The following is a 22,898-nucleotide window of genomic DNA, read 5'->3' as shown; positions in this document are numbered from 1 at the left end:
GTTCTTCCTTGCCCAGCTCTCCAGCCTGTCCAGGTCTCTCTGGATGGCAGCACGGCCCTCCGGGGTGTCAGCCACCCCACCCAACTTGGTATCATCAGCAAACTTGCTGAGGATATACTCTGTCCCCTCGTCCAGGTCACTGATGAATATGTTGAACAGGACTGGACCAAGTATTGACCCCTGGGGGACACCACTGGTTACAGGCCTCCAGCTTGAGCCTGTTCCATTAACCATTACCCTTTGGGTCCTGTTTTTTTGGTGCATAATTTTGGTGCATAATTTTCACTGTTACTTTGGAGAAACACTTTTTTTGCTTTTATTTTAATTTCGCAGTTTTGGGGGCAAAGTGAGAGTTGGCATTGAATTTTAGAAATTTATGACAACATAAACAATATTCTAGAACCAGTAAACTGCATTTATATATGTAGATTTGTTTTAGTTAATAATTTTTACTGTGAATCTGAGAAAGTGTCATGCTTTCTACTTGCTGTATTTAAAGTGGAAAAAGAGGAGCAAGTTTTATGAATTATATAAATAAGAATCATGCTCTAGTTTCTAATTTAAATATATGTGTGTATACATCTATATACATATACAAACCCCATATATTTATATTGCTTTTACATTGAAAGTATATTTAGAAATATGCTTCGGTGAGTATTTTAGACAGAGATTCAGGAAAATGATTAGGAGGTGGCTTAACTCTAGATATAGTTAAAAGTGCTTACCTTACAGTGTTTTCCTGTTCTGCTATGCTTCCTACAATGAGAGGTATGATTAGTGTAATCATTTACACTAAACTGTATGATGCCATGTGAGAGAAACCTAGATTCCTTCAGCAAGAGTTGATGTTATTTTTGAATAATATATTGAATGTGTCCTTGTAGAATTCACAGCACCAAAGACTGGTGTAAAGTGAGTCGCTGAGAGACATGACTGAAAAGAATGACACAGTATAGAGTTGTTATAAACATTTACAGATGCATTATTTGAAGAAGGTGTTCTCTGAGGAAGAAAGAGGACTGTGTAGAACAGTCTAAAAGTAGTTACCTATTTAGATAAAACATGGAACCTAAGACAAGGTGTACTTAGAATAAATATAAAAAATAATTTGAGATCAGTGAAACACCTTCCAATTGAAGTGACAATTGCACAGAAAGCAGATGAAAATTAATCACTGATCTGATGATTTCACATCATATTAAAGACACACTTGTTTATCTTGACACTTCATTTCATCCAATGAAAAGATTTTAGCCACATTTAAGAATGAAAGTCCCATTTGTCACCATGCCTGTCATTCTTTACAAAAAAATTTTTAAACAACTTCTCCCTTCAAAGTGCTTGGCTTTTTAGTAGTGCAAAATAAATCTTAATCTTTTTACTTATTTCTAAGTTCTGTTGTAGTTCCTGATTGTGTGCCATCCTATGGTACCTGAGTTCAGTAAACTTTTTTTATCAATGTGATTTCTGAAGGACCTTCCCTTTGTTGAGATTTGAGACCCACGTAGGAACAAGCAGTGGCTCTTTGATCTCCTGTAAAGAAAATCCCTCTGTTAGAGCTGGAAATTGATTTCTTTCTTATTTTGACATATAAAGATTGAGTGTATTTTCTCAAAAGTAGAGGCACAGCAAGCGAAGAATGATGATGATACAGAAAAGTTAGTGTTGAAATGCGTCTTCTTGAAAAGCATTGCTTAGTGCCAGATATGTTGTTCTGTCAAATTATTTTTCCCCTTCCTTTTAAAAGGAGACTGATGTGTAGAAACAGAATTCTTGTTTAAGATCTCATCAACTCTTGCTGTTCATTCTACGTTGAAGTCATCATCTGCTGACATATCATAATTATTTTCACAGCAACTGGTTACGATGTATCAGAAAGAGCATTCTAAATTAGGAATAAGCATCAGATAAGTGCTAAAAAGAAATAATACTCATGATTTGGTGAAATTGCCCCTTGTCATGAAAAGAAGAAAAATTAAGAGGGAAAAGAAGAATAGCTCAGGAAAACAAAAAAAAGCTTGACACATGCTGTACCTCTCCAAGCAGAATATTTTTTAGGTCCTTGTTTTTTGCATAAATTTGATGTCCATTATAAGAAAAAAACCACGGTATTTCATAAAGGGAATTTCCAAACATATTTGACCAAGTAACTTCTAATTTTGATAAAAGCAAGCTTTCACTTAAATAGTTACACATTAAATAGTTACAAATCCGCCTGGATTCAGTCCTGAGTAGCATTCTCTAAGCAATCCTGCTTCAACAGGGGAGTTGGACTAGATGATCTATATGGTCCCTTCCAACTCTAAAAAAATTCAGTGAAATTCAGTGAAATAGATAGATATAAATATAAATATATATATATTATGAGTGGGAATATATTTATATAAAAATATGAATAGTGAACATGTAAAGTACAGATAGCTATTTTGAGTGAGAGTGCATAGTTATAAATATATGTATTAAGAAATATTAATTCACTGAAATCAACAGGAATTTTGCTTTTCTTTCAAATTCTTCCTTTTGATAGGGATGGCAGGCAGAGGGGGAAGGAATGATAACAAGAAGCCATTTGATTTGTGTTGGGTTTAACACCAGTGAGATAAGCCATGAGAATGTTCTACGGCAGAAGGAGGCAAACTTCCGACCTCTGAAGCAACATATCAGTACTCCACATGACCAAAAAGCAGATCCCTCTAACTGCTGCTGCTTTGCCCCTATACCATGTGACAACTTGCATCACACCTCCTCCTCTTGTACTCTGTTTATACATTATCATCTTCTCGATTTAGTATCACAGAATATTTTTGGTTGGATGGGACCTTTGAGATCATCGAGTCCAACCAACAAAAAAAAACCAAAAAAAAAACCAACAAAACAAAACAAAAAAAACCAAACCCAAAAAATCCCAGAACACCAACACCAAAACCAAACCAAATGCCCACAACCACACCCCACCCCACCCACAAACAGACACAAACCAACAATCTCAGGCACTAGAGCATGCCCTGAAGTGCCACGTCTACACATTTCTTAAATACCTCCAGGGATGGCGACTCCACCACCTCCCTGGGCAGGCTGTTCCAGTGCCTCACCACTCTCTCAGTAAAGTAATTCTTCCTAATACCTAATCTAAACCTCCCCTGCTGCAACTTCAGACCATTTCCTCTGGTCCTGCCATTATTCACTTGGGAGAAGAGGCCAACACCCACCTCTCTACAACCTCCTTTCAGGTAGTTGTAGAGGGCAATGAGGTCTCCCCTCAGCCTCCTCTTCTCCAAACTAAACATGCCCAGTTCCCTCAGCCTCTCCTCATATGACTTGTTCTCTAGACCGCTCACCAGCTTGGTGGCTCTCCTCTGGACACGATCCAGCACTTCAATGACCTTCCTGTAGTGAGGGGCCCAGAACTGAACACAGCACTCGAGGCGAGGCCTCACCAGTGCCGAGTACAGAGGCACCATCACTTCCCTACTCCTGCTGGACATGCTATTCCTGATACAGGCCAGGATGCCGTTGGCTTTCTTGGCCACCTGGGCACACTGCTGGCTCATGTTAAGCCGGCTGTCCACCAATACCCCCAGGTCCTTTTCTGCTGGGCAGCTTTCCAGCCACTCTTCCCCAAGCCTGTAGCGTTGCCTGGGGTTGTTGTGACCGAAATGCAGGACCCGGCACTTGGCCTTATTAAACCTCATCTCATTGGCCTTGGCCCATTGATCCAACCTGTCCAGGTCCCTCTGTAGAGCCTTCCAACCCTCAAGCAGATCAACAGTCCCACCTAGTTTGGCGTCATCTGCAAACTTACTGAGAGTGCACTCAATCCCCTTATCCAGATCATCAATAAAGATATTAAACAAGACCAGGCCCAAAACTGAGCCCTGAGGGACACCACTGGTGACCGGCCGCCAACAAGATTTCACCCCATGAATTACAACTCTCTGGGCAGGGCCATCCAGCCAGTTTTTTACCCAGTGAAGAGTACACTTGTCTATGCCTTGATTCACCAGCTTCTCCAGGAGAACGCTGTGGGGGACGGTGTTAAAGGCCTTACCAAAGTCCAGGTAGACAATGTCCACAGCCTTCCCCGCATCGAGAAGGCGGGTCACATGCTCATAGAAAGAGATCAAGTTGGTTAAGCAGGACCTCCCTTTCATAAACCCATGCTGGCTGGCCCTGATCCCTCAGCTGCCCTGCACTTGCCGTGAGAGCTCACTCAAGATGATCCTCTTCATGCCTGCCTTACTGCTGTGTTCTCAGATGTAAGTCATATCTATAACTGTCTTCCTTTTCAAGGTACGATGATGGTGCAGATGGGGGAGCTGCTAGCTACTGCACAGGAACTAGATATTGTGTATCTAATTTTTCTTTCTTTTTTTTAAGGTCTCCTGGCTCTAGCTCACTTTATTTCCGCACATATTATTGTTTCCAATGGGTTTCTTTCTCAGGAAAATAACGCTAACTGCCTGAATGTCTAGAAATCATCAAAAAAAGCTGGTGTATGGTTTACACTAAAGTGTTTGCGAGTTGTGTGGTGCTTACAGCATGCAGTTTGAATAACTATGTCTATGTCCTAATGTTGGCCGTCACTTTTCCTTCCCTAAATTTTGTGAGATTTTATTTTAGTTGAAAAATAAAGAATATAATTTGTCTTTGTGTTGCATTGTTAACCGTTTTGATTGTTACACTTTCTCTTTTTCTATTGAACTACAGGATGAAGTTTGTCCCAAAGGTGATGCAGATCCAGTTCAGCAGTGTGTATGGGCAACTGCTGTTAATGTAAAGGACAAGTTCATTTACGTATCTCAGCCCACACTTGACAGAGTTCTTATTGTTGATGTACAGTCTCAGAAAGTTGTACAGGTATTTATTTCTCGTTTTTAAGTTAATATCTAGTTTGCACACAAAAAATTAAGGTTTTCCTTCATATTTTGAAAAAAATGCAATTAGCTTGGGAGTAAACGCAGTATCTAGAAAAAAGCTCAACTACTTTTGACATTTAGCAGCAGTTTATATTTAATGACTATTTTTGTCAATGAGCAATTGGAAGGGAAAGAATTAACATAAAAATACCTTTTATAAATATTAATCAAACAGTTGAGGAAATTAGTTATTTGAGAAGTTTCTAGCTAGAGGTACTTTTCACTTGAAAATGAAGATTCATTAAAATAGAGTCTTATCACAGGAATGTGTCTACCAGTTTTGACAGGAAAGGCCAGGGAGTTAGGTTTGGCCATGGAGGGTGGAGGACTGTTACTCAGTAAGCTCTTAGACAGAGAAACTACTGGAATTGTGGAAAAACCAACACCACCCATAGCCAAGATTGGAGACTATGAATTTGAACTTCTTCTCTTTTCCTTTCTACTGTGTAGGTAGTACTATCAGTTTCTCAGTCTTTGGGAGGCTGGAGATACTCTGCTTAGTCAAAATAATTCACTGAGTAAAAGAGAGAAATCTATTCTATGCTACAGGGATTAATGCATTCATAGTTTGTGGAAGACCAAGGTACAAGACAATGCTAAAATGAATATTAGTTTACTGGAGCAGTACAATTCCTTCAGAAAAGCCTGAGAGAGTCACAATATTCTCCAAACGGTCAGGAGCATTACTGGGATGGACCGCTAAAATCAAATACTATAACCACTGTACTCTTACCTCTCTTTCCCTTTTTTTTTTTTTTTCCCTATATGTATCTGATCATGTATGTATCTGTATCCTTATGTATCTGTATCAATAATATTGTACTATGAGGTTAAATAAGGGATTTACATGAGGACAGATTTTAGTCTGTGGAACTGTTAAAGGCATGAAAATGCATTTAGAAAATAATAGCCATAAACTCATTAAATTCTAAAAATCTATTTTCTGAATATGAAGAGAATGTTTAAAGTTTGTGTTAACAAGGCATATGGAAAAGGCAAAATCATTATATTTTTTGCTATTTGGTTTCTGAAAATCTTTAATGTATAGATTATATATTGTATATTAGGCTCCAGGGAGACCTCATTACTTTCCTTCAGAACTTAAATGGGTCTTATTAGGAAGAGAGGAACAGATTTTTAATATGTTCTGTAGCGATAGGACAAGGGGTAATGGTTTTAAACTAAAAGAGGGTAGACTTAGACTAGATCTGAGGAATAAATTTGTTGTGATTAGGGTGGTGAAATACTGGAACAGGTTGCCCTGTTGTACATGCCACATCCCTGGAAACATTCAAGGTCAGGCTGGATCAGGCTTTGAACAACCTGATCTAGTTAAAGGTGTCCCTGCTCGTTGCAGGGGGGTTTGGACTAGATGACCTTTAAAGGTCCCTTCCAACCCAAACAATTCTATGATTCTGTGATATTAGTATGCACGTATTATGTATATTAATGTACAACTTAAAAATGCATAGCAAAATTGCAATTTTCAAATTACATTAACTTGACAAATAATTTTAATAGCTTTGCATTCTTTAAGCATCTTCATTTTCTGCCTTCTCTATGCTATGTCAGCTGGATCAGTAGACATAGCTTCCTCAAAACCTGACCTATCCAAATGTGACCAGGTGACAGCAACTGCTAAAATGTTTTATTCAAAAAGTTAATAATAAAAAGTTATTAATTTTTTTGTTCTTTAATTCTTTTAGTTAAAATGATTTTTGCATATCAAAGCAGAGGTGAACTGAGTGGATAACATATTTTTGTTTTCTGAAAATGACCTTTTTTTGACCAATTCAATATCTTTCTTCATGAAGAGAGACTAAAAATACATAGTCTTACCACAATCCACAGGACTGGAATCTCTGGCGATGGTTTCCCTGGTCTCTGGCTAACATTCATGAGTCATCTTGCTTTCCTATAGATGATGGGTGAAATCACAGTGTAATTGCATTTGTTAGCATTTAGACTTCAGTGGCAAGAGCATATTATGCCTTTTGAGCTTACTGAAAAATATTAGCAAAGTTGGAGGTTCTTTTAAACTTGGGTTTTATGGAATAGTTTGGTAAATTTTCCTAATTTGCCTTCAGTTACATTAGTTACTATTTTTACTAAGCACTTTACCATTAACTGTATGTTTAGAGAGACTTACCACAATGATTTATATTAATTAGAAAGTAAAATTAAATAAAATAGACACTAATTAAAAGTAAACCCCTCCCACAGAAAAATGTAAAGCAATTCTGCAGGTTTTGGATGGTGTTATATAGGTTGCTGTTGTATCACATAAACATTCAAGTTTCTGCAATGAACTGAATAATAGACATACAGGATGCCTAGGTGTTACACAGACCTTGGTGCGCTAAGTCTGTGCTCCTCAGGAAATATATTGAGCTAAAACTGGATACTCCACAAGCCTTCATCCCAGTCCATGAAAAGAAAAACTTTCACTTTCAAAGAAATTTTATTTTGAGGGATAGAACAGCATTACTTTTCCATGACTTTAATAATATCCAGATCATGTACTTAGGGAAGTATCGGATGAAATTTCTCTCATCTTTGGAAACCTTTTGCAGGAATTAAATTTTATTTTGATAGTTCTAGGATGTTTAGATATTAATGATATAGTATCTTTCCATTTCATAGTATTTAGTACAGACATTTGGTAAGACAATATGACTAAGGGATAACAGATGAACCGGATAAGTAAATTAAACCAAATGTGTTACTGTCACTTTTGGGTACCTGAGCAGAATTTATGCTATTTATTACTGACCTGAATATTATTTCCTAGGATACACTTAGCCAAATAAGTGGGAAAAGTACTATGGGACTTGTAAGAATGCTGTTATTCAAACTAGACTTTAAAAAAAGCCAAAAAAACCAAGTAAAAGTAGTTGCAAACAAAACAAATAAATCATGAAAGCACAAAACCTATACAATATTTTACACATAGTATAAAACTATAAAAAATAAAAACACTGCTGATTCAAAGATGGCTTTTAGAGTTGAAGGCTAATTTGGAATTTAGTGACAAGTCAAGAGATACCTTGTTCAGCATTTCTTATAACAAGCATGGCCCTGTCTTCATTACCTTTTAACAATAAGCATTTATTTTTTTGTTTTGGGTTTTGCAAGCAACAAGAATTTTTCTAACCATTAAATGTTGCTCTACTCATATTGTATGCACATACACAAACACTCATACAAACAAGCAAGGAAGGGAGTTTAATTTCTGTCAGATCAGTCTATTTTCATTTCTTACAGTACTAGCACAGAAAAAAATCAAAATGTAGTTGATATTTGGAAAACAGATACTAAGCTGTTCATAAATGAAAGCATTTTGCTTGCTAGACTTCCTTTTCTCTGTCATATTAATACAGAGAATATTATTTACATTTTGGCTGTTTCTATTCTGTATCTTAAAGAAGAAACCACCTATCTCCTCTGTAAAACCAAGTTCTCAAAAATGCGTACTCTGGTAGAAACAAATGTGAAGAAAAACTTCATATTTTGTCAGTGAACAGCATTTTAATAAAAATTCTGTCAAGGTGCGAAAAATTCCTAAAGACAACTAAACACATTTTTGAAGGGGCTATAAGTTGTGCAATACACTATTTTCTGAGTAAAAATAATGTTGATTTGGTTTTGCTTATTATGGTCTTTTCTCTGCAATGAGCTGTGAGTATGTTATATTTATTCCTTTCTAGTATGAAAGTTAAAGATGTGTGTACAGGTGCACATATGTAACAACTAGATTTTAAGATTATTTATTTCTATGACAAATATATTTTTGAAAATATGTACTTAAGGAAGATTCTAGAGCAGACTAAATTGAAATGTATTGGAAACATGGATGGTATATCTTTAGAGAGGAACATGTAGACTTTTTGATTTAGCCAGGTAATTTTTATTATAAAGTTGAGAAGTATTTGCTTTCATTTCGAAATTCTTGAAAGCAAGCACTGTCACCTGTAATTATCGAGTATTGTTTAGCAGCACAGCATTAACCGGGGTGACTTAGAGTCATGCTGAAGTAAATGGAGTTCTTCATCATGGTTCAGCCCACACCATGCTGCTGGCAGGTCAGCCTGGCTAGCTAGAAACAGCTGTGAAAGCCTGCTTCCAAGATGCTCAGCTCCTTTCTGCTGCTGGCTCCTCTCTTGGGAGCTGCATTACCTGTGCTTGACTCCACGGGCAAGTCCTTCTCCTCGCCCTGGCAGTGCCACAGCCCAGGCCCTGAACACTCCTGGCACTCATTTAGCAGGATACATATGGGTCAGACCTTTTGTCTGGGGAAGCCAAAAGGAAATTTGACACACCTGAACAAATTAGCTATACAACAGCCCAAGTATTCTTTCACACAACTTGTCTTCTAGCCTGCAGCAGAAAAATGTTACCAAACACGAATGACCTTTTTCAAGGGTTATCTTTTGGATTTTAAATGAGCCGGTGAGCAACCTGGCTTCATTTTCCATTTTCAAAGGGAAAAACAAATTCTGCTTAGATGAAGCTGTGGCTTGCAATACCTCAGGAGTACAGTTAAGTATCATCATCAGTCTCAGCCAGCTATTAGTGCATTATCTTGAGGATCTGCATCATTAGTTTAAATTAGGTTCACTTAATTAGCCAGCTGGTACTCTCCTTGACAAACTGATAAACAAACTGTGCTTTACAGTTCCGTAATGGTGAGACTAAAAAAGAATCTCCACTTATTTTTTTTGCTTTAATGATGAAAATAGAAAAGTAATCCTTCCAGTTGTTTACTTTGTGCAGAATGTGTCTTAATCAAATACGTTGTCCTCCAATTTCACACCTCTGAAGTCTTCAGTTCTTCTTATAACAAAGGAAGTGTAGAGCTCAACTAAAAGGTTTATGGTCTCAAGAGACAGTGCTCAAGGTTGTAGGGAAAACACTCTGGTTCTGATCACAAGTCTACCAAAAGTAGCCACTCTAATTGGAACAGTTAACATAAACATATGAAAGCAATCTTTTCAGCTTCAACAGAATGTATCCAGTTTAGCAGAGGTAGGAAGCTGTGGGTGTAGCAACACTGTGTTGGTTTTATGCAGGACTGTATAGTAAGACTGTGCATTGATTTTAGTACGTGGTTTGAGAATACTCTTCCCTTTGTAGCCATTTCCCAATAATTGGTGTAGTTTTAAATTGATATGTATAAAGTGAGAGTGATGGTAGGAAAGGAAGACAAGTACTTTTTTACTTCATTTAAAACATTTGTTTTCATCTTCTTAATAGCTTCAGTATAATGTAATTTTGATGCCAAATGTTAGAGAACATAACGAATAAAAATCACTTTTTTAGTAATTCAGTAACTTTGAATTAATTAGAGGGCTGTTTTAACAATTGACAACATAATTTTTAAGTACAATCTGAAAATATCAAGAAATGCGTGTCCAGTCATCATTTTAATTCAAGCATATACATTGTTTCTCTTCTGAAAATGTCATGGAAAGTAAGAATTTCTATTTTTATTATGCTACAGGCAGTAAGTACAGATCCTGTTCCAGTGAAACTACACTATGATAAATCACATGATCAAGTCTGGGTGCTGAGCTGGGGAAACATGGAAAAGAATTCACCAACTTTGCAGGTGAGCTGATCAGAATGATTATATGCAAAGAAATCTAGACAAGTTGAACCTTTGTGTAATTGCAATATTTTGTATATTTCCCATTAAGCATTATCATCATGACCCCAGCAGGGTCATTGAAATGATTTCAGGTAAGCAGAAACCAATTCAGACAACTAACTTTGCTGAAAAAGTTAGAGATTATTTTCAGCACCCTTACTCAGATGTGACAGTGCTGGATTGTTAAAAGGATAAGGAGTACAGCTGAAAGCAGCAGCATGTTTAGTAATGGCCAGTCTTTTGAGAGCAAACTGCTGCTCTTTATGATGGTTTTTTTTTTCCCCCTAATTAGAGGATAAACTGGATCTTAGGTATATTCCTATTTAATTAAAATTATATTGATGCTCTGGAGCTCACAAGGTCCATTTTTACTTATTGATTTTTTTCAGATGTAAAATAATAAAAATCTTTACTTTTCCCATGCCTCCGAGCGGTGGCAAGCCTAGGGACAGTCACTAAGAAATGTTTCAAGAAGCTGTACTTGCATTCCTACTTTTTCATTACTTTCTGTTCCTTATTTAAAGTAATCTCCTGAGAATATGGTGATCATCTTTTTGCCATAATTCCAAAATTACTTTGAATTTCAACTTATTTTTCTTTTCCTTAGAAATTAATGAAATCCTTACGTATTTTAAAAAATAAAGATAAAGAATAAAAGAATTTCAAACACAGGGCTTGAGCAGAAAAATGAGTAACATTTGAAAACACTTTTTTAGCACCTACAGACTCTTAGAAATTATGAGTATGCAAAGTAATTTGTGGGAGTGTAGTGTCACTTCTCTCCAGAAAATGAATTATAATTTAGTCAGTCTTTTCATGTTTGAAAGCAACCAATCATCTTCTCTTACAGTATAGGTAATCAATTGTTTTATGTTGTTTTTTTTTTATCTACTGTTAAGTGCATGTATGTGAATAGCATGGGGGGATATTATATGGAAGGTCTAAGATTTGGGGATTTGAGGAAAATTGGTTCATAAAAATTTAAGGAATGTGTAAAGTCAAATCAAATTGCTTTTCTGAAATATGTATGTGCTATGTTTAATTACCTTATGAATGCAAGAACTGGGAGCATGTGTAACCATAACTTCCTATGGATCAGTTGATAACATCTTATCTTTTCACTCTGTATGAAGTGCTTAAGGAATTTAATCTCACTCTAGGATCTAGTGTAAAAAAAAAAAAGGGTAAACAAAATATTACTTTGCACTAAGAACTGCTAGAGGCTTTAGTAATGTAAATGAATAAATATGGACTCAGTGGTGAAAAAATAGGAGAAAAAAGTAAATTCAAAGATTAAATGGTCAGGTATGTAACAATTCTCTGAAATCTGTAATGCTGATCAACTTTATTCACTCTAATTTGTGTTCTTTTTCTCGGTAACTGAAGAATAATATAAGAAATGGAATATAGAGGCAATACTGTGTTAATTTATTTGGATAGAAATTAAATTTTGAAAGAGTATTTCTATAGTTTATAATAATGTTACTTTATGTAGGTGATAACACAAGCCAGTGGGAGTGTTTCTCATCACACAATCCATACTCAGCCAGTGGGAAATCAGTTTGACAGAGTGGATGATTTTTTTATTCCAGCTACAACCCTCATCATTAACCATATAAGGTAAGTTTTAGTTGAATTATAATTAAATTTCAAATAAACTGTAACATTGTCTCTAAAGAAAATATAAGTTAAAAACCTTACTGGGGCTTTAATGACCCTGTGGGTTTACATGGCAAGGTTTTGGTAGGGGTGGGGTGAGCTACAGGGGTGGCTTGGGTGAGAAGAGATCAAGAGCTTAGTCCATGTCTGAGAGACATATAAGGTAAGTTTTAGTTGAATTATAATTAAATTTCAAATGAACTATCATGTTGTCTCCAAAGAAAATATAATTTAAAAACATTGAAAATCTGAGACCACGCCACCTCCTATTTCAGTATATTACTTTGCAACACTCTTCTTCATAAACAAACAAAATGTGAATTTTATTGAAAACAAGCTAGATAATCAGAATAAACACATTTATTAGAGTTTTTCTTCCTTATCTTGCCAAATGTTCAAAAGTTCCACTGCTCTGTGTGCTAAAATGGAAATGTGATATCGTCTGGGGTGTTTTGTGAGGAACTGGTAAGTGTAATATTCAGATAATTCCCTAATTTAGGAGTATAAATCTCAATTTGTAAATAATACTTAATAATTTCTTCAGCTGCAAAGAGCAGTCACCATATATAGTATTTGTCATATTGTATTATATTTGTGTTATATTGGAATCATTCTCTTAATGGACCAGAAAAAAACACTTGGAGTTTAAAAAGAATTGTGATACAATGTAACTTAACTCTTTATGAACTGGCTTGTCCTGCTCATTCGGTTCTTTCTACCTGTTTTTTCATCAGGCTCTCTATTTTTTAAAAAAAACATGACTGAGTACATAACATAAACTCTGTTTAGACGCATGAATAAAACTGGTCTTATTTCATGGCTGCTGAGTATATGTTGTTAAAATGGTTCATATTGTAATCTATGCCAGGAAGCACTGTAAATTTCTGGGACCTTAGTTATTTCTCCCAGTGAATGTAGGATTCAGAGATTCATAGATTCATAGATTGGTCCAGGCCGGAAGGGACCTCCAAAGGTCATCTAGTCCGACCTCCCCGCAGTCAGCAGGGACACCCCCAACTAGACCAGGTTGCCCAGGGCCTCGTCGAGCTTCACCTTGAATATCTCAAGGGAAGGGGCCTCAACCACCTCCCTGGGCAACCTGTTCCAGTGTTCCACCACCCTCATGGTAAAGAATTTTTTCCTAATATCCAATCTAAATCTCCCCTTCTCCAACTTAAAGCCATTGCCCCTCGTCCTGTCACTGCAGGCCTTTGTAAACAGACCCTCCCCAGCCTTCCTGCAGGCCCCCCTCAGGTACTGGAAGGCCGCTATGAGGTCTCCCCGGAGCCTCCTTTTCTCCAAGCTGAACAACCCCAGCTCCCTCAGTCTGTCCTCATAGGAGAGGTGCTCCAGCCCCCTGATCATTTTGGTGGCCCTCCTCTGGACCCGCTCCATCAGGTCCATGTCCTTTCTATACTGAGGGCTCCAGACCTGCACACAGTACTCCAGGTGAGGTCTCACCAGAGCAGAGTAAAGTGGCAGAATCACCTCTCTGGATCTGCTGGCAACACTTCTTTTGATGCAGCCCAGGATGTGATTGGCCTTCTGGGCTGCGAGAGCACATTGCCTGCTCATGTCCAGCTTCTCGTCCATCAGCACCCCCAAGTCCCTTTCCTCAGGGCTGCTTTCTAATACCTCATCCCCCAGTCTGTATTTATACTGAGGATTGTTTCTTCCCAGGTGCAGAATCCTGCACTTGCTTTTGTTGAATCTCATGAGGTTCATCTGGGCCCACCTCTCCAGCCTGTCCAGGTCCCTCTGAATGACATCCCGTCCCTCCGGTGTATCGACAACACCACACAGCTTGGTGTCATCTGCGATTGCCTTTGTGTTTGTCCAAAGAACAGATATGTTCTGGCTGTGATAGAAATACTCTAAGTATAGAAGAACGGAACAAAGTCACTAGCTGGATTTCAAAAGACATATGGGACAGAGAAAGAGAGTGTGAGAAAAAGAGGGCAACACTTAATATGGACATAAAGCAGAAATCTTAAATGAGAATCTGTTTTTATTCCTCAAAATACATTATTAAGAATGTGAAATATCATTTTCTTTTCATATTTTTTCTCTAACATTTCTACCTGTAGGGATTAAAAAATTCTACAATCTAGGATTTGTACATCTGAATATTGTATTAATATATATTAGCACTTTGTATGTTTAGGACTGCTAGGTTCTTTGCAAGGTGACACAGACCTATTTCAGCTCACAACACCTCTGCAAATAACTAACTCAATTGTTCATTCTGCTCTTCCAAGTCCAAGTTTCTACAGAAATGCTTTCATTAGGATAATCTTAACTGTCCTCCAGTTACAAGACATCATTATGCACTTTTAGCTAAAATCTCAAATCATGTATGTAAATATGCATCTCCATTAAAAGAGATATAATTTCTGATTGCAGTGAGTGGTAGTCTTTTAAATGTGAAAACATGCAATTTAAGATGATTTTACAGTTGATTCCAGAATTTACTTTCTGCTTGCCTGTGATGAATCTAGTCTCCTCTATCAAAAAACATTTGGTTTCTCCTAAAGAGGTTGTTGATAAAAGATAATTTTTTAAAATTTTCCACAAAACTCTTAACTAACAAGTAAATTAGCAATCAACCATATGCAATTTTAAAAGGAATGTGTAGTTTAATATAGCTGAATAGTAAATTGACTCTTTAGTACCATTACCGCCACATTTCTTGAATTGAGTAGATAAATGCACATTGTTTCCCTGAAGTAATCTGCAGTCCTCACACTCAGCCTTAGGAAAGCATGAAATAATCCTGTTATATTTGGAATTTGTATGCCTTAAGAGAACAAGTTACTGCTTCATAAGTTACCAAGTACTAGAGGTACTACCTCAAAAGAACTGACACTTAGATACGTTAATTTTCACATAAATAGGAAAAGAAAAAGATGGATAGATGAGCATCATACAAGGAGGGGAACCAGGATTGGGAAAAGAAAAATAAGCCCAGTCCAAAGCTAGTGAGGAATGTCTAACTCAAACAATTTTAAATTTATATTTTGCCTAAATAGGTCAAGTAGGTGCTTTCTGCTTTGCATGGTGAGTCACAGCTACCTTCAGCTGATGAGTCATTTCACCTGTCCTATGTGCAATTTAGGAGAAAAGAGAATTAAAGAATAAAAGAAAACCCACGGAAATAAAAAAGAAATTTAAAATTCGGTGAAACAACGAAAGAATAAAGTTGGACAAGTGACTGCAGATATGTAATAAACATAAAAAACATACATCAATTTAGGCCTAGATGGGAGTTTTAACCAACAAAATGAGTTCAAGAGCAATTAACTGTTTCTACCTACTCATGAGCTTGCTTGAAATGCAAATAATCTTATTTTAGTTTTCTAAAATTCTACCTAATTCTGAATGTCTTTTCTAGAAAAGGAAAAAGAACCCACTATTTAGACAAATAGTGTACTTTTATTTTTTTATGTATTCTTTCAAGAGCTATTTATGTGAAGTTAGTCATTAAAGAATTTGCCTTACGTAAAATGTCTGGCCTTTAAGTACTTTGATTTATTATTTTTTTAAAGAAAAATGAATTATGTGAGCAGTGTGTCAGGAAAGGTTTTAAATTAACTGTATTTATCAAATTAATAGTGATGTAGGAAAAACTGTCTATTAAATCTAACTTGTCAGCAGTCAACAACAAAAATGCTCAATAACAGCATGTGTTTGTTAAAGATGTTAGGCAACAAACATAAAGCTTGAGCTTATTCTTTGGTGTATATACCAACCAGGGGAGCATTTTATGAGTGTGAATAGCGAAAAATGGCTACAAAGGAAATAACCCTACTGGCTGAGTTAGGTCGGGTAGTTAACTGCTCAAGGGCACTATTTGCTCTTTGTTTGAAATCAGTTACCTGTGACCATGCAACACCCGCCCCTTCTAGGAAAATGTAGCAAGCTGCATTTGTCACCTGTAAACTAAAATTTTGCATGAAAGAGCAAAAGACAGGGTGTGCATGGCATACCAAATTAGCATCCAGAACCAAACTTTCTGTCTGAATAAAGGCATTTCTAAGCAAAAAAAGGCATACCGCTAAAAAGTATGAATTAAGTTTCATTACAGCTAACACAAACCATCTACTGCCATCTACATTGTATTACCAACTACTGTATGTTTTGCCCAATCAGTTATTAATAACTGTAAAGAATAAGTGAAAGAAGCTAAAGATAGGTAGGCTTGTTGATATGTAGGAACAGAAATAAGGTGAATAATTTAAAGTGGGTCATTAATTTTTTCTTTTTAATAACATCTAAAATGTTAATTGCTAATAATACATATATATGTATTTAAAACATAGCAAATTAATTTTATTTTAAAAGTGATGGAATTATACATTTGCTTTACCTATGTGGGTTATTTTTATATATAGAAATGGAAATGGGCTGCCCATTATTAAAAAAGGAAACTCCACACTTTTTAATGTTCTCTTGGGCAGCAGATAATTTAGGACACACTTCCCCCAGACTGGACATTTGCAGAGGTACTAAAAATTTTGCTCTGAAGTAAACAATAATTAATCCCAAGGAAAACCAAAATGTTTTCCCAGAATTTTCCTAACACAGACTGAGGCAATATTTGGTTATACTTACAGTACAGCAGGAGTCAGGGCAAATAATTTTTTTTATTTGATGACCAGCAAGCATAACATTCATGCTCTGAGCAGCTCTGATGAGCCATCCAAATAGCAGCTAAGGAAACTAAGTAGGCATGAGCCAAAAGAAGTAGAGGAAGAGTAGACCAATTCTGTTGTTATTTTTAAATCTTCTTTTATAATCGGTGAATAGTTGATATGTATACAGAAGAGGACAAGAAAAGAAACTTTATAGTTTTGGGGTGAGAAGTGTGGTAGGTTCAGTACTATCAGTTAGGTTTTTTTTATTGGGGGGAGGTGTCTCCCTCTCTTTTGTGTTCCAGTCAAATTATCTCCTTCCACTGCTGAGATGGAGAAAGAGTTTTGTGCAGTCAAACACCGTTAGAAATCAAGCAGTGTTTTGGCTGTAATGCTTTTGTAACTGCTAACCGTTTATAAATATATATATTTAAAGACAATATATATTAATTTTAGTAAAAATCTACTAATTACCCCCCTAATGATGTGTAGAGCGCCCCACTGATGTTTCCAGAGAGTAAATCCCTGTTTGTACGGAGAGCCTCAGCTGCAGATAGATCAGGTTGGCTCCCCATGATAAGTCTCTCAAAATGCAGGTGACTTTCTATGTGTTTTTTTGACAAGAGTAGTTCACCTACTGACTCTAGGGGAGGGATTGTCTCATGTCTTTGCATTCGGTCATGACGGAAACAAAGTTCCTTCCTTTTCTCACAAAACTTTTAAAATGCAAGCTTAGAGGAAGTCAGTTTCCTGTGGCTTTTCATGAGTTTCCTGTGGCAGCTAGTTGTACAGCAATACACAAAACTTCCTAGTCAATGTAAAAGAGGCTATGGCACAAACCAGTAATAATTATTAATAGAAAGAAGCCTTAAAGAAGTTTGCCCAGGGTTGCTGTTGGAAGTCTGAAGATTTCAAAGGGAAGAAGTTATAAGTTCAACTTCCATATCTTGAAAAAAGCTTGTCCTGCTGTCATCATAGGATTTGTTTTACCTCTGATGTGCACTCACTGCCAATATGTGTTGAATTATAACAAGAGAATGAATTAATATAAAGCATTGTTTTTCATGGGTGCCGTCATGCACATATTTTCAATGCACACAGCTTGAAAAAAAATCTTCTCCTTCCCCCAGTTGTGTTGAAAAGTTATCAGACACTGGGGCCACAAAAGTAGACAGGATGAGATATATTAATCTATAAAAAATGGTGCAAATCCCAAGGGCATTTTTTCAGTTATTACTCGGGAAAATGTATACAAAGCTTATTCCTTTTGTAGATGCACCTTTAAGAATTGAGTATATACATTTTCAATATTTGGCCTTATACATTTACTGAGAAGAAAATTTTATTGTGGACTATTTTTTGTGCCAAAGCAGTTCAGAGCAACCAATGATCTTGTCCTTAATTGTCTGCTAATACCATTCCTTGTCATAAAAATAGACGTTTGCAATTAGTATGTGTGATGGCTGCAAAAAAATTACTTGTACAATACTCATGAAAATATATTCTTGGAAGCCTAAGGAGCAAAAGGGCTGATTATTTCAGCTCCACTGTTCGTAAATCGAAGTGAACAAAAGATAATTGGAATAAATTAAGGTCTATCATTACACTGCAGTAAAATGTTTCAAAACCAATATTAAATGAACTCACTGTAATGGAATAACTCTAACTTTTTAGATGTTTTAATCTTTTAGCAAGTACTTTAAATGTCATATAGTTACCTGACCTAACAAGTGGGAGAGTGAGCAATCAACTCACTGGTGAGATGGCTCAGGATCTGAATAGAGTTAAAATAGTCTCAGTTTGAGTTTTTTCTCTCTTTTATTTCTCTGTTGTGTATGGTAATAGGGGAAGCAGTCTTTCTAAAATTATCCTTATTCATTTGCACAAAACAGTCCAAACCTGAAGCTTTTCTTTAAGAGGTAATTGGAATGTGCTGCCAATGCATTCCTGTGAACTTTCTTAAATGAAACCCATGTGGGGTAGTGATTCAGTAAATTCACACTTCATTCCAGAGTTTAAGCCCCTACAGAGGTGTGAAGTAGCTGAAGGACTGTGAGAGCATTTTCAGTATTTCTATGCAAATAAGCAAACAGAAAATACTATTATTATTTTGCTTCAAAGTCCTACATAATCAGAAAGAACTTTATGTTCAGTGATTTTCAAGTCACACAATGGAAGTGGTAAATACTGAGTCAACTGTAGACAAAGCATCAACGAAAGAGGTTACATTAATCTGGATAACAGGCAATTTAATATTTTACAAATTCAATTAATAAGGCACATTAGGGGAGTGGAAAGTTAGAAACAGTTCTTAGTCATCAAGCTACAAGCATATATTGTGATACAGGGGAAATAACCTGAAAGCTTGAGGAATCGGCGATAGAAGCTCAGTAGTACCACGGCAAACAGAGAAGATCTAGAAAGTAATTGCATTTTCTGATCAATGAATTGTACATGGTAGCACAGCACACAAAGGAGGTCCATCTGGAATAGGGGTTCACTCTGCAGTCTCCCACTGTGTACACTGCATCTTTGCGAGAGTAATGCTAAATGGAAACCTTGTAGTCATTCTTTCCCTGGTCCATGTATTTGCCTCCCAAAAAGAGGACCCTTCTGGTCCATAAATGTGTTGCTTTTGGAAAAGGAGGTCATAGGAACTTCTGGGAAACATGGAGGGGAGACAGTAAAAAGTCTTTTTTTACATCTTTTTTTTTGCTTTAAATAGTGGATTTCACAGCATCTTTGCTCCAGCGGGAATATGAAGAATGAAAGATTGAGTGATTCAGTTCAGACAGTTTAAATGCTCTGAAATTTACTTTGTTCAGCTACCACCATTGGCAACAGCAACTACTGTTGAAAGAAATGCCTCTTTAGAAAATGTGCAGGTACTCTTTAGTGTATCAAACCTATATTTTCCACTTCATTCCCCCTCTTGTTCACACCTTCCCGCCCAAAAAGCTAGGAGTCCATAAAAGTAGCCACTATATTTCTTCAAACTAGGAAACTCCCAATCCTTTACATACGTATAAGATATGTCATGTGCCCATACTTGTGCTTCATCTGTATCCTCCTTCAGCTCCAGTCTTATATTCTAGCTCAAAAGGACCTGTGTTTGTAGGCTTTAAAATGTGCTAGGTGGTTAAGGATTGCCAACTGTATCTGTGGAAAAGCACCTACAGAAGTTATGAAGTAACTGCCAGCACTCCACAAATACAGTTAAGATTTTCTGTCACTGAAATCTGGCAAAGACCTGATGTTCTGAGGTGTTTAGGACACCTTTTAGTTCAGGTCTCCATTAACTTGGAATTAATGGAGAAAATATTTTAAAGTTAATTTTCAGTTCAGTGGTATGAAATTCAAATAATAAATGCACATTTAAATGTGGCTAAAATAAAAATATTTTTTTATAATGCACTGAAATCTGTGATTGTTTCTAACCTTGCAATATATATTTACGTATGTGCACACTCACACACATATAAGAAATCAGTCTTGAAAACTGTCTTGTTTCTAGAATCAATTATCCTGCATGCCTTTTCCCACATCAGCTGACAGTACAATCCAGATGCTGTTTGACCAATTTATTCAACTCATGCTCCCAGTCTTTTCCTCTTAGGTAGCTTCAGTAAAACTTCACAAAACTCTCAAACTAAAAATGCCAACTGTTAACAGCAAAAAAGATTATATCAAAAAACATTTTTACTTTGGTATGGCTACTTAGAAATGAAAATTCCCTTCATATGTTACCTGAAATATAAGATTGCTGCCAGCCTTTGTAGAAGTATAAAATTATAGCATTAGTAAAGGAAAATTCCTCGTGTTCTACTTGTCTTTCCCCATTAGTTCAGGAAATGGCCAGAATCTTGCTTAAGTTAGTCAACTTTATTAAAGCAAAGGGGAGTTTTTCTAAATTGTATATATTTTTCAGACTGTAAGTTTTTTGCATTTTGCATGTGCAGAAGTCATTTCAGGAATATTTACTTTTGGCGTAATATGATCTGTCGGTCTGAAGTGGCCAAAACAACCATTATTATGGTTATCATTAACTGTTGTACCTGTTTCCAAGTACCTATCTGCTTTTAAAAATTCAGCATGTATCAATATGTGAAAATACATGACACAATGAAATGTATAAAAATGTAATCAACTATAAGAAGAAACTAATTCCTGCAATTATGGCACATAATTTGTTGTATCCAGTGCTTAGAAGTTATCTTAGTTCTGCTTAATTACTCGTTGGTTTTCCAAATAAACGAAATTATAAAGATTAATTTATTAACTTTAAGGCCATCTTAAAATTATGTAATTAACCATTTTTCTATATGTTTGCTAACAAACTACCAGAGCACAATTGTTTAAAAAAAATTGTGCTGGGTCTGGCTTGGATGGAGTTAATTTTCTTGATAGCTGCCAGAAAGGTGGTATGTTTTAGATCTGTGACTTTGGAACACTGAAAATTTGTTCGGAAATTTTCATTTCTATCTTTAAACATTTAGAATAATTTACTTTTATTCATTATATTTAAGCCTTCTTATTTGACGTTATGTTACAAACCTAGCTTTTAATTTTTAGCAAAGCTGAGATGCTTGTGTGAACGTATGAATCAAAGACTTTAAGGAAACTTCCAAATCTACACAGATAGACTGTTTTGTCTGTATTTCTTCTATGAGTTCCCAACTGTCACCATGCAACATTTTCTTGCAGATAAAATATACAAACTTCCATCTTAACAGGTTGCTTAACAGAGCGACCACCACCAACTGCCACCTCCCGTATTATCTACAAATCAGAACACAGCAACTTACCATGACGTGCCTGATTTCTTTTCCCATGATAATCCTACATTTTCAATAAAAATGTCATTTCTGGTGCTTTTATGTGCCAAAAATAATATTTTATCATATTTTTACATAAAAAAAATATTTTTGGGTTCAGTCTCATATTTTCTTAATTTCGGTCACTAGTTAAAAAAGAGAGAAAGGAATTATGGTAAAGTTCAGTATTTGTTCTTTTGAATATTCTCATATCCCCAGCTTTAACAGTATGTGAACTTCATTTTTAAAATGAAGAGAAAGATCTTTTGAGACTGTTTTGACATATGTAATTTATCACCTTTGTAGTCCTTATCTCTACCTCATTATTCATTTTCTACTAGTGCTGACTATTTCTTTTGGCATAGATAAATTTGGCTGTGCATTCCATATGACATCTGCCTACTTTGATGTTACCACATTTTCTGGAGTGCAACATCTTCTTAATCCTGTCCTACCTTCTACTGACATTTAGGACCATCTTCAGGAATGTCTTTTGTTCACTGTGTCTGTGTAGCTTACCCTTTCTTTGACTTTTATTGCTTTAAAAATGAAGTGAATTTTTTTTTATTAAATTGCTAGCTCTCCTTCCTTACAAGGTACAAGAAAGAGAAATACATTTGCTGCCAAGACTACAAATACACTTTTGCTGAGAATACGTTCCTTTTTGATATAACACAAATTGTTTCATATGATCCTGTATTACAAAAACCTAGAAATTAAGGGGATTTTCTTTGTCCTAAAATTTCTTGGATTATTTTCTTGTGAACACTGTAATTATTGGACAACACTTTGCAATAATTAAAAAGTATATTGTATAAACACATTGCAAGTGTTCCACAAGAGAGCCCTCAGACAATTCATAGACTCCTGCATCACTAGTACCCTTAAAATTCAGGATTTATCTCTATGCTGTGCAGATGTACACTAAATGTGTACATTATCAGAAGTCCTGGACTATGCATGACATATTAAAACAAATCAGGTCTTCCAGCAAGATCTGAAAAGACAACTGAAGAAGCCAACATGGTATCTTATCAGCTATGGGGAAATTTTTCCGGTTGTTGTTTACACATGGATCATTTGAAGATATTGTTCAACATGGACTTGAGATGACAGTCCATTTCCTTCCTCTGGATCTCTACTGAGGTGACTTAAATGCTCTGCAAGTGAAATCTTAAACTGAAATAGTAATAAAATACATTTTAAAAAAAAATAAAAATAGAAGTCA

At 36.0% G+C, this 22,898-nt stretch overlaps 1 protein-coding gene across 3 annotated transcripts in view; it reads left to right on the top strand.

The window, feature by feature from the left end:
• Window positions 1–22,898, top strand: part of FSTL5 (follistatin like 5) — a 291,423-nt gene that overhangs the window by 249,075 nt on the left and 19,450 nt on the right. For all 3 annotated transcript variants that reach the window (XM_074147435.1, XM_074147434.1, XM_074147433.1), the window contains 3 exons: window positions 4,711–4,860; window positions 10,420–10,527; window positions 12,062–12,186. In XM_074147435.1, coding sequence (XP_074003536.1) covers window positions 4,711–4,860; window positions 10,420–10,527; window positions 12,062–12,186 — 383 coding nt within the window. The remainder of the gene's footprint in view (window positions 1–4,710; window positions 4,861–10,419; window positions 10,528–12,061; window positions 12,187–22,898) is intronic.

Source organism: Numenius arquata, chromosome 5 (genome assembly GCF_964106895.1).
Source record: "Numenius arquata chromosome 5, bNumArq3.hap1.1, whole genome shotgun sequence".
NCBI classification, from domain to species: Eukaryota; Metazoa; Chordata; class Aves; order Charadriiformes; family Scolopacidae; genus Numenius; species Numenius arquata.
Note: the sequence above shows the minus strand (reverse complement) of the source record. Positions and strands in the feature narration are given on the sequence as shown.